Genomic DNA, 12,947 nt, shown 5'->3' on the forward strand with positions numbered 1-12,947 from the left:
TCTGAGCTGCTCCATGACAAACACAGAGCTTTAGTTACATAGTTTCTTTGGTGCTGGTAAGTAGACAAAACATCTGAGTCTGGAGGGCAATTTACTTGTCAAGGGTGCATCGCACTCAGTGAGAGGGACTCTGTAGAACTTTAGTCTCCTGGACCATGGTGTTGGTTGATGACAAGGGATGTAGGAACATAGGAATTGATAGACTGGGTTAGATCTGAGGTCTGTTTAGTCAAATAACTTGTTTCTGACAGAGGCCACTTTCAAATACTTCATCAGTAGTATGCAGAAGCTGTATAATTTGCATATCACATTGTGTGTCATCCTCCAATACTCAAGAGATTGGTTTAAGACTGGATGTGTGATCAATATTCCCTCTATTTTTTTTCATCCATGGATGGCATGAATTTTATGTGCATCACCAATAGAAACCCCTCCTGTTGTCCTGTATAAGGCTGTGGGTGCTCTGCGTATTATCTGGGCGACACCTGACTCTCTCCTGGTTGGCCAAACAAGTGTTCAGCTTACAAGGAACACTGTGTATGATGTTTATTATTCCTTTTGAAGTGTTTATCGCTAATCATTATTAGGACAATTGATATTCTTGTTACACATATGTCAAATCCCTTTTTGAATCTTATCAGGTTCCTGGCCTATATGGTCAGGAGAATAGCAGCGTGTATGGGGAGAAGATGGAACTGATGCTGTCACGAAGGAGGGCAAGTGCTCCAAGACAGATTTGTCGTCCTTTTCTTAAAGACTGTGTCTTTCTAATCCCTTCTCCTGTCCGTAATAGGAAATGCTTCTGATGGTGACTGTACATGAAATGTGACTGCATTCTTTTACTTTTTCTGTCTCAGATACAAGCACTTGTTCACAGATTTGATGGAGAACACCAGCCCTGATAGTGTGGAGTTCCAGCAGTTTGCAAGTATGATGCATTTGTAGCTTTCAGCACCTTGTTCTCGATTATTTCCTTTGCTAACAATCAGATTTTAATAATCTCTCTCACCTTAAATTCTCTTCTGTGCGAAACCCTAGTAGATTATAGATTAAGTGCAAGGGATAATGATTTGACCACCTTTATAATATGCAAGCAAAATAAAGCCTGGACCGGTATTCTCCTCTCTCTCTCACACACACACACAGAGTTTTAAGAGTGCTAAAAAAACCCGAAAAAAAAAATCCCAAAAAGGGTCTTAGAATCATAGAACACTAGGACCGGAAGGGGCCTCGAGAGGCCATCGAGTCCAGTCCCCTGCCCCGACGGCAGGACCGACCACTATCTACACCATCCCTGATGGACATCTATCTAATCTGTTCTTAAATATCTCCAGCGAGGGAGATTCCACAACTTCCCTTGGCAACTTATTCCAGTACTTGACCACCCTGACAGTTAGGAACTTTTTCCTAATATCCATCCTAAACTTCCCTTGCTGCAGCTTAAGTCCATTGCCTCTTGTTCTCTCCTCAGAGGCCAAGAAGAACAAGTTTTCTCCCTCCTCCTTATGACATCCTTTAAGATATCTGAAAACCGCTATCATGTCCCCCCTCAATCTTCTTTTTTCCAAGCTAAACAAGCCCCATTCTTTCAGCCTTTCTTCGTAAGTCATGTTCTCCAGACCTTTTATCATTCTAGTTGCTCTTCTCTGGACCTTCTCTAATTTCTCCACATCTTTCTTGAATTGGGGTGCCCAGAACTGGACACAATATTCCAGCTGAGGCCTAACCAGCGCAGAGTAGAGCAGTAGAATGATTTCTCGTGTCTTGTTCACAACACACCTGCTAATGCATCCCAGAATCGTGTTTGCTTTTTTTGCAGCAGCATCACACTGTTGACTCATATTTAACTTGTGATCTACTAGAACCCCTAGATCCCTTTCTGCTGTACTCCTTCCTAGATAGTCTTTTCCCATTCTGTATGTGTGAAACAGATTATTCCTTCCTAAGTGCAGCACCTTACATTTATCTTTATTAAACTTCATCCTGTTTACTTCAGACCATTTCTCCAATTTATCTAGATCATTCTGAATTATGACCCTATCCTCCAAGGTAGTTGCAACCCCTCCCAGCTTGGTATCATCTGCAAACTTAATAAGCATACTTTCTATGCCAATATCCAAATCATTAATGAAGATATTAAACAGAACTGGTCCCAAAACAGACCCCTGCGGAACCCCACTTGTTATGCTTTTCCAGCAGGATTGAGCACCATTAACAACTACTCTCTGGGTACGATTAGCCAGCCAGTTATGCACCCACCTTATTGCAGCCCCATTTAAGTTGGACTTGCCTAGTTTGTCGATAAGACTATTATGCGAGACCATATCAAATGCTTTACTAAAGTCTAGGTATACCACATCTACTGCTTCTCCCTTATCTACGAGTCTCGTTATCGTGTCAAAAAAAGCTATCAGGTTGGTTTGACATGATTTGTTTTTTACAAAACCATGCTGGCTGTTCCCTATCACTTTACTACCTTCCAAGTGCTTGCAGATGACTTCCTTAACTACCTGCTCCACTACCTTTCCTGGCACAGAAGTTAAGCTGACTGGCCTGTAATTTCCTGGGTTGTTCTTATTCCCTTTTTTGTAGATGGGCACTATATTTGCCCTCTTCCAGTCTTCTGAAATCTCTCCTGTCTCCCATGACTTTCCAATAATGAGAGCTAATGGCTCAGCTACCTCTTCTATCAGCTCCTTGAGGATTCTAGGATGTATTTCATCAGGCCCTGGTGACTTGCAGGCATCTAATTTTTCCAAATGGTTTTTAACTTGTTCTTTTTTGATTTCAAAAACTAACTCTACCCCTTTTCCACCAGCATTCACTATGTCAGGCATTCCTTCAGACTTCTCTGTGAAGACTGAAACAAAGAAGTCATTAAGCATCTCTGCCATTTCTAAGTTCCCCGTTGCTGTTTCTCCCTCCTCACTGAGCAATGGCCCTACCCTGTCCTTGGTCTTCCTCTTGTTTCTAATATATTTGTAAAAGGCCTTCTTGTTACCCTTTGTGCCCTAGCCTTTCTAATTTTACTCCTGCATTCCTGTGTTATTTGCCTATGTTCATTCTTTGTAATTTGTCCTAGTTTCCATTGTTTATAGGATTCTTTTTTTAGTTTGAGATCATGCAGGATCTCCTTGTTAAGCCAAGGCGGTCTTTGCCCATATTTACTATCTTTCCTACATAGGGGAATAGCTTGTTTTTGGGCCCTTAATAATGTCTCTTTGAAAAACTGCCAACTCTCCTCAGTTGTTTTTCCTCTCAGTTTTTCCTCCCATGGGATCTTACCTACCAGCTCTCTGAGTTTACCAAAATCTTCCTTCCTGAAATCCATCATCTCTATTTTGCTATTGTCCCTCCTCCCAGTCCTTAGAATTGTGAATTCTATGATTTCATGATCACTTTCACCCAAGCAGCCTCCCACCTTCAAATTCTTGACCAAGTCCTCCTTATTTGTTAAAATCAAATCCAGAACATTTTCTCCCCTGGTGGCTTTTTCAACTTTTTGGAATAAAAAATTGTCTCCAATGCAGTCTAAGAACTTATTGGATAGTCTGTGCCCTGCTGTATTAGTGTCCCAGCATATATCTGGATAGTTAAAGTCCCCCATCACCACCAAATCCTGGGCTCTGGATGATTTTGTTAGTTGTTTTAAAAAAAGCATCATCCACCTCTTCCACCTGGTTAGGTGGCCTGTAGTAGACTCCTAACAGGACATCACCCTTGTTTTTTACCCCTCTTAAACTAACCCACAGACTCTCAACGCGTCTATCTCCTATGTCCATCTCCACCTCAGTCCAAGTGTGTACCTTTTTTATATATAAGGCAACACCTCCCCGCTTTTTTCCCTGTCTGTCTTTCCTAACCAGGCTGTAGCCTTCAATACCAACATTCCAATCATGCATATTATCCCACCAAGTTTCTGTGATGCCAATGATATCATAGTTGTATTTATTTATTAGCACTTCCAGTTCTTCCTGCTTATTACCCATACTTCTTGCATTGGTATATAGGCATCTTAGATATTGATTTGAACTTTCCCCCCAGTTTTTTCCTGGCCCTCTTTTTACTCTGACATTGTTGCCCATGCTCCCTCCTACTTCCGACCCATCTCCCAGGTTTCCATGTTCTCCACTTACTTGCGGGCTTTGCTCCCCTGTCCCCGGCAAACCTAGTTTAAAGCCCTCCTTACCAGGTTAGCAAGTCTGTGTCCGAAAATGGTCTTTCCCCTCCTCGAAAGGTGAACGCCATCTCTGCCTAGCAGTCCTTCCTGAAATAGCATCCCGTGGTCGAAGAAACCGAAGGCTTCCCGGCGACACCATCCATGCAGCCAGGCATTCACCTCTAGGATGCACCTGTCTCTGCCCGGGCCCCTACCCGCAACAGGAAGGATTGAAGAGAATACCACCTGCGCCCCAAACCCCTTCACCCGTGCCCCCAGAGCCCTGTAGTCACTCTTGACCTGCTGAGCATTACACCTCACAGTATCATTAGTGCCCACATGGATGAGAAGCATGGGATAGTAGTCTGAGGGCCGGACAATCCTCGACAATGCCTCTGTAACATCTCAGATACCGGCCCCAGGCAGGCAGCATACCTCCCGAGATGAAATGTCAGGGTGACAGATGGGTGCCTCCGTCCCCCTCAAACGAGAGTCTCCGACCACCACTACTCTGCGTTTCCTTCTTGCAGTGGTGGCAGGAGACTTCTCAGCCTCGGGGGTACGAGGCTTCTCCTCTTCTGTACTGGGTGACTCATCTCCTGTAGCAAGTACAGCATAACAGTTTTCCAGTACCACAGTGGGAGGGTTCTGTGCAGGGGTGGAACACTGCCTGCTGCCAGAAGTAACCAGCTGCCAGTGCCCACCCTGGTCTACCTCTTTCTCCACCAGTGGTTTATCAGCCTTCCTGTACACTGGGACAGTCACCTCCAGCAGACTCCAGATGAATACTATCTAGGAACTGCTCATGGATTCGGATACTCCAACATGGACACCTCCTCCTGTAACTCTCCCACCTGCTGCCTGAGAGATTCCACCAGCAGGCACCTATCACACTGAACGGTCCCCCCAGCCTGGATATCTGTAACTGGAACTTGCAAGGCCACACCAGGGTCTGGGTAGAGGCATCCATGGTAAGGCAGTCTGTCTGGCTACAGGCACAGGTGGAGGAGACAGCAGTAGTGGTGGCACAGGTGTTGCGGGTCTTCCTGACCATCGTAGGCCTCCCTTCTGCCAAACTCCTCTTAAACTCCCCTGTCAGCACCTCCCTGTCCGCTACACTCCCTGGTCGCTCCTGTCTCTGGCTTTTAAAGCCTGCTAGCCTCTGTCAGGCCCTCCCCCTATGAGTCACACAGGGGAAGGCTGATCAAGGAAGCAAAAGGTCAGGCAGGCAGGAAGGAAGGCTGATCAAGGAAGCAAAAGGTCAGGCAGGCAGTCCCAACTGAAACTAAAACTCCCTCTACCTGGAATCAAAATGGCAGTTCAATTGCCAGCAGTTAAAGCACATGCTCACTCACCCAGAGATCAGCACTCTCACGTGGTAGCTTCTTAAGCGGCGGGCTCACTTGCTCTCCTGCTTCTTGAACCAAATTATCTGTGAAGAAGAATTTAATCAGAAAAATGTGAATGATCATTGGGAATCACCGGAGAACATATTATTAGATGCCCAAAAAACCATGACTGAGGAAAAAGCCATGCTGTATTTAAAAGTATTTGAAAAAACAACAAATGAATGTGGTTTGGAGAGACAGTGAAGGCAGCTACAAAAATGTTGTATACAACCATGAAGAATGGAGAAATTGATAGTAATAAATATAAATAAGAAGTTAAGAATTGTTTTTAAAAAAAAAAAAGGCAGCAATGGACAGAGAAGAGGAAATCTGTGGCCCGCCAAGGTAAGCATAATAAGGAGATTTAAAATATATGGTATTTCCATTATTAGATGGAAATAGTAGAACTATCAATAACTAGCAGACTGACCTGGTGTTGCTCAGGTAATTAAATAAAAACTTTTTTTTTTAAACCTGTTTGGAAAATAAAAGGAAAAAGGATATGGTTTATGTCAATGACTGGAGATTGCATGAAGGAGCTCTCGGAAGGCAACAGGGCTTCCACTGCATGGCACTGTGACTGAGCAGCAGGGTGGAGGCTAGGATAGAGGGGCACTTACCTTTCCCAGCAGAGTTGAGAGCTCTGTCTCCATATGGTCACTATTTTGTTGCTGTGGGTGCCCCCACCCCCCCCGTGATCATGCTGCCGTATTGCTGTTCCCTGCTCTCACTGCTCCCAGTGATGAGTCTGAAGTAAGGAATGCAAGGCAACTTAGCCTCCCCTCTTCATTCCAACCCACCCCAAGAAAGAGCCCGCTCTCAACCATGGACTCAGTTGGTTAACTATCAACTGAGTTCTTCTTCCTTCAGCATGCAGGGGTTCTGATGGGGCTCAGGCCGGTGGTCCTGCAGCTTGGGTGGCTGGCCTGTGGCTCGCAGGGCTCTGGAGGCTCGCAAGGCTTGGGCTGTGGGCCTGCCACTTGGGCAGGGGGCTTGCAGCTGGCGGGGCTTGGGCAGCAAGCCTGCAGCTTGGGAAGCTGGCCGGGACTCTGGCAGCTGTCCTGCAGCTCGCAGAACTCAGGTGGTGAGCCTGTGGCTGGTGGGGCTTGGACATTGGGCCTATGGCTCAGGTGGCTGGCCAGGGCTCTAGCAGCTGGTCTGTGGCTCACGGGGCTTGGGCAGTGGGCTGGCGGGACTCTGGTGGGGGGCCTGCAGCTAGGGTGGATGTCCAGGACTATGGCAGCATGGGCCTGCAGCACACAGGGCTCCGGTGGCTCAGATCCGCAGCTGGTGGGGCTCAGGTGGCGGGCCCATGGCTTGGGCGCCTGGCTGGGGCTCATCATCCTTCACATTAAATTCATTTTGTTTCTGCTGTTTCTGATATTAAATTACATTTTTATTAAATTTTTGGGCCAAATATACTAAGTCTACTGCTTTTCCCTTGTCAGCAAGGCTTGTTATCAAAGAGAGCTGCTGGTGTGACGTGTTTTGTTCTTAACAAATCAATTCTGATACTTATCACCTTGTTATCTTCCAAATGTTTGCGCATGGATTCCTTAATTATTTGTTCCTTTATCCTTCTTGGCACAGAAGTTATGTTGTCTGGTCTTCAGTTTCCTGAGGTGTCGTGATTTCCCTTTTTTATAAATGAGCACTATATTTGCCCTTTTTCAGTCTTCTGGAATCCCTTCCCATCTTCCATGACTATTCAAAGTTGACAGCTAATGGTTCCAATACCTCTTCGATTGGCTCCTTGAGTACTCTAGGATGATTTTAATCAGACCCTGATGACTTGGAAACATCTAATTTTTCTAAGTAATTTTTAACTTGTGCTTTTTTTATTTTATCTTCTAAACCCTTACCACTAGCATTCACTATGATAGGCATTCCTTCACTATCAGAGTTGTTAGTGAAGACCTAAACAAAGAACTCATTAAGCACCTTTGCTGTTTCCAAGTTTCCTGATTTTGTTTCTCCATTTTTCATGGAGCAGTGGGCCTACCCTGTCCATGGTTATCCTCTTGTTTCTAATATATTTATAGAAAGTCTTCTTGTTTCCCTTTATGTCTCTTGCTAGTTTCAGCTCGTTTTGAGCCTTTGCCTTTCTGATCTTGCCTCTGCGTTCCTATATTGTTCGCTTATATTCATCATTTGTAATTTGTCCTAGTTTCTAATTTTTATATGATTCCTTTTTGATTTTGAGATCATGCAAAATCTGGTTAAGCTAAAGCCATCTTTTGCCTTACTTTTTCTTTGCTACGCAGCAGAATAGCTTGCTTTTGGGCCCTTGATGATATTCCTTTGAAAAACTGCCAGCTCTCTTCAATTGTTTTTCCTCTTAGTCATGAAGCAGGCTCTAGATGCTAATGAATTTTTTGGAGCAGCTGATCTTTGAGAGGATGGGCCTCTGGGTGCTACAATTGAGTGAGTCAAACACTTTGGTTAGTATGATGAAACTCATGTATAGGGCTTGGTTTCGTTCACAACATTTTTCTTGCAATTGTTGGGCAATGCAGATCATGTCTGCTGTTCCTTGGAGTGGTTGGAAGCTACACTGGGATTCTGGGAGAATTTCTTCTGAGAGTGGCATGTGTTGGTTTGCAAGGATTCAAGCTAAGATTTTCCCTGCTCTTGCCCAGATGGAGATACCACAATAATTTCCACAGTCCAACGTGTTGTCCTTCTTGAAGAGTTGGACAATCAGTGTGTCTCTGAACTCTCATGGCATCTGCTCCCTATCCCAGATCTCAGGAATCAGCAGGTGGAGTTGTTTGTAGGTCTCTGACCAGCCTTCTTTGAAGACTTTGGTGGGGGGAATTCCATCTAGTCGACTTACCTTGTTGTACTTCATCACTTTGATGGCAGCTTGGACCTCAGTCAGGGTAGACGGTGTTGCAAGATAGTCCCTTGACCGCTGTTGGGGGATTTGGTCAAGGGATTCTAGGACCACAGTGGAGCGGCAGTTCAAGAGGTCATTATAGTGCTCCACCAGAGAAAAGCAATGACATAATTGTCTTTCGAGATCTGGGTACCATCCTTGGATCTCAGGGGATGATTCCATGGTTTTGTGATCCATAAACAGCTTTGGTGGCATTGAAGAAACCTCTTGTATTGTTGATGTCTGTGAGTTACTGGGGTTCTCGCACCTTCTCAGTCCACCACTGGTTTTTCAGAATCCTTGTTTTATGTTGGACTTCTGCCTTGGCATGTTTTTCTCTCTTCATTGTGCAGTTAATGTCACTTTTACAGGCTTTAAAGGCTTTCTTTTTCACCTCAGTCAGGCTTTCAATTTCCACTTCATTCTCATCGAACCAGTCTTTATGCTCCTTGGTCTGGTGGCCAACAGTTTCTCCACAAGATAAATTGTTTTTCATTTTTCATTTTGATTCTGGCTTAGCTTGTGCTATGCGCTATGTTGAAACCCTCTTTAATAAGACGATAACTGTAGTAAATGTGACATATATGATCAAATGATTCAGCTGAAAAAAGTGGATGTGCTGTGGAATTATTTGTCTTATTCAAGTGTGTTGCGTCACAGAAGAGGTTGGGAAAAGATTGGTCTAGATAGTGCTTGTTACTGCCATGAGTGCAGGGGACTGGATTTGAAGACTTCTGGGGGTTTATTCCAGTTCTCTGATTTTGTGACTCGTGTGGGGGTCAAATGACACTGCTACAAAAAATGTACAGCTACGTTATGCAAGCATGTCCAGTTTTGTAATACATACAGTGACCAGACATCTAGAAGCTCCTCCTTAGCTCCTAGACGTCAGTAGTAGGGTTGCGTAGAGCAACATGCATGCTTTTCTCCAGTTCTTTCAGTTTTGTCTGTTTCCAAACTTGATGTAAGTCAATGGCAGTGAAGTGGTTTTCTTTAATTTTGATGCGCTATGCTAATTTCAGAAGCTGTGAAATCTGTTTCTGAGGTGTCTCAGTGGGTCCACAGCACAATTCGCAGCCAGGAGAACTCCAAACAACTGCTTCGGGTCCAGAAACTGCTCAAAGGACACAAGAACAAAGTTCTGTCTCCAGGTAGGTCTTACTCATCAGCTAGAGTAAGTGAATTGAAGGCAGCCTTGTGGTCATTTCTAATTCAACTCAAATAGGCTTAGAGAAGAAAATTGGCTAATGTCTCACAAATTGGCAAATTCTGAATGGAAGAGGTGACTGGTTGGCCTTGAGAGAGTTGGGCTGCCTGGGTGGTTTCACAATCTTTTAATTACCTGGAAGTGGAGGTTAACGGCACTCGCAGTTGACACTCAATAACAGCGATGGACAGTCGTGTGGTGAGTGGCCTACCTCCACCTCAGTGGGCTGCAGCAGCCTGTGACCCACTGAGGTTCCACTTGCAGTCCTGACCCCCGTGACTCTCTTTCACTATGACTCTGGAGCCCTGCACTTGACTGTGCCACCTCCTCCCTCCCAGCACTTTTTTGCAGTGTACAGATTGAAACATGGAAATATATACATCTTGTAGAACTGGAAGGGAACATGAGAGGTCATCAAGCCCAGTCACAGAGGGGCCTGTTACCATCCCTGACTTTTTGTAAATCTAACTTGCCCCAGACCCTTGAAACCCAGTGGGCCACAGTTTGCCCACCTGCAGCCCACTGAAATGAAGAACAGCTCATGTGTCCCACTCAGCTTGGTTGCCCATTGCTGGTCTAGGATTTTTGGCGTGGCATAGCTACAGCCATGATATAGCTGTTTACCGCACTGGTGTAATTGATAAATAAAAAATGTTTGGGAACTTATAAACTGGAGGATAACAAACCATGCTAGTTCAGAGTGGTGGTATTTTGAACAGTGTAAGCTTACAACCATATTTGTAGTGGCTTTATTCATTTAACAATGACTCAACAGTCATTTTAGGCTTCAGAGTGACATTTCTGGAATCTTAAATGCATTCAAACACAGTGAAATTGCTTGGGAGAGTCAAGTTCCAATTCCTTCTCTTCATTTTCTTCGCTTTTAATTTTTCTTGAAAAGGGATTGATTTGACTTAAGCACCTAACTCCAGGAGAGAGTTTATGACTGTGATTCCCAAGTAGAGGGAGGTGCTGCCTTGTGGCCTGAATTTAAGCTCCATCCCTCCAAAGGACTTTGGCACCATGACCAAAGCCTTGCCCCCTCTGTCATTTACTGTTGGCTAGCTTTGATGGTTCCTGATTCAGCATGTTGGCTTTTGTGAGTCCCATTCTTAGGCCCTAACACTATCCATGCATTGTCTAGGGAGCCAAGGTGTGTAACATAGGACTGTAAATTCCACTTGGCAGCAAGTGACAAAAGTATTGTAACACCTACATTCCCTTTGTCAGTTCCACCTTTGAAGGTCATTGTAGATAAACAACAGAATGCAGCAGTTGTATTCACAGTATTCCACTAGGAAAATGCACTTCTTGGTCATATAAACACAAGAACAGAGGACACTACTGGACTACTGTGTCCAGTTCTGGTGTCAGTTCTTTGGAAAGCACGTTGGAAAAAATTGCAGAAGGTTCAGAGAGGCGGTTAAAGAATTTGAGAACTGGGAAATCTGCCTTATAACAAACTCCCTAAGTCTCTCAACTTTTTCTTCTGTAAGATAAAGTTTGATCTAAAAAATACCTAAACGGGGGAAAAATGCCTGTTGGGGGACATCATGGATTCCCAGGATCAATAATATGCCCCTATCAGTCTCTTGGAAAAGTCCCTCCATTGTGCCAGAAACTCCCAGCTCTCTTTTTTTCTGGGGTAAGTCATGGGGCCTCACCACCTAGTTAGACTGTACTTCTGGGATTCTGCTTCAAAATATGAGCATTGTACAGTGAGTGCAACTGAGGTAGATTTCTGGTAGGGACTTGTACAGTCTTCAGGGATTAATGCACCTCATAAAGCATCTGCAGTAACACGGAAACAGCTTGTCAAAACAGGTTCATTAGTGAACTGGAATACAGCACAGGAAGTCCTTAGGTTAGCATAGAGAAACAAAAGTTAAAACGTAAGCCACTATAGTTAAGCTGTAGTGAATCTCATTTTTCAAGATCTGACAGGACAGGTCTACACTTAAAATGCTGCACCAGTGCAGCTGTAGTGATACAAGTATGCTGCTGTTGCATATAAATCATGGGTGGCCAACAAATTAGGGACTAAGAGCCATAGATAGCGTACAAAGAGCCACATATTATATATTTATTTTTATGTATCCAGATAGCTAGATAAAAAATAAATATATATATGGCTCAGTGCCCTCCCCCTCCCCCAGAGCCAGGTATCCCTACCCTCACCCACACTGCTCTAACCTAATCCCCCTCCCCTCTTCTAGAAGCAGGCACCCCAGCTTGCTGCTATGACCCAATCTTCCACCCTTCCCCCAGAGACGGGAATTCCCACCCCCTTCCCACTCTAGCTCAGTGCCCTTCCCCAGAGCCAGGCACTCCCAATACCCACCTCAAACTCGATGCTGGAAACTCACTGGAGCCATTGCCACCACCATGTGCTTCTCCGTCCAAGTGCTGGAGCACATGTGCAGAGTGGTGGATGGCACTCCCAGCGCGTGGCTCCAAGCAGGAGCCATGTTTTACTGCTCAAAGACCCATGGGTTGGCGCCCCCTGCCCCCGATTTAAATGAAGATTCCACTATGCTGGGAATACAGCTTTTCCTGTCGTGTATTTAATCCATCTTCCCATGAGGAGGATACGTATGTCTACAGCAGAAGCTCTTGTCAATTTAATGTTGTCTACATGGTGGGGTTAGGTTAGTGTAACTAGATCACTCGAGTGTGGATTTTTCATGCACCTGAGTGATGTGGTTATACTGACTTGGGTCTGTATTGTAGACCTGGCCTTAGCACCTGGTTGTTCAGTCTTCAGATGAGAACCTCAACTCCTTTTAGCAGCCAACCTATACCTATTTGTTCTTGAGCTGCAGAATGTTGCTTAGCTTTCTGCTTGGTCATTTGGTTGCTAGGAGTCAATATACTGGTGATTTGGATTTGCCATTGTCTTTTCAGATGCTCCATTCATGTGGAGACTGAGGCCCAGATAGCTAGGCAGTATCTATATCCAGGTCTCCTAGCCAGATTTTCTGCTTACTGGATAACAGTGTACAATAAAGGATAAACTGGGGCACATATGGGATTCGTAAAAAATATAGAAAGTTCCCACTTTGCAAGCTGGCAAATATTGGGAGAATATCTGATGGCTTAAAGGTGAAACAAAACATTAAAAATGGAAATAAAGAGAACTGTTGAGCGAGGGTGATTAGCAGTTAAAACAACGCCAAAATACACTGGTAGAGTCTTTGTAATTTGAAGATTTTACATGAAGACTGCATGCCTTTTTCTAAAGGATATATATTCTAGTTTTAACCAAGAAGTTATAGGCTTGACTCACAAAATGCTGCTGAAGTTTTCAAGTCTATT

The 12,947-nt window shown here is 44.4% G+C and overlaps 1 protein-coding gene across 2 annotated transcripts in view; it reads left to right on the forward strand.

Moving 5' to 3' along the window:
* Positions 1-12,947, forward strand: part of ARHGEF39 (Rho guanine nucleotide exchange factor 39) — a 63,609-nt gene that overhangs the window by 24,042 nt on the left and 26,620 nt on the right. For both annotated transcript variants that reach the window (XM_074994462.1, XM_074994463.1), the window contains exons 6-7: positions 858-928; positions 9,448-9,576. In XM_074994462.1, the coding sequence (XP_074850563.1) occupies positions 858-928; positions 9,448-9,576 (200 nt within the window). The remainder of the gene's footprint in view (positions 1-857; positions 929-9,447; positions 9,577-12,947) is intronic.

The sequence above is a fragment of the Carettochelys insculpta genome, chromosome 5 (assembly GCF_033958435.1).
Source record: "Carettochelys insculpta isolate YL-2023 chromosome 5, ASM3395843v1, whole genome shotgun sequence".
NCBI classification, from domain to species: domain Eukaryota; kingdom Metazoa; phylum Chordata; order Testudines; family Carettochelyidae; genus Carettochelys; species Carettochelys insculpta.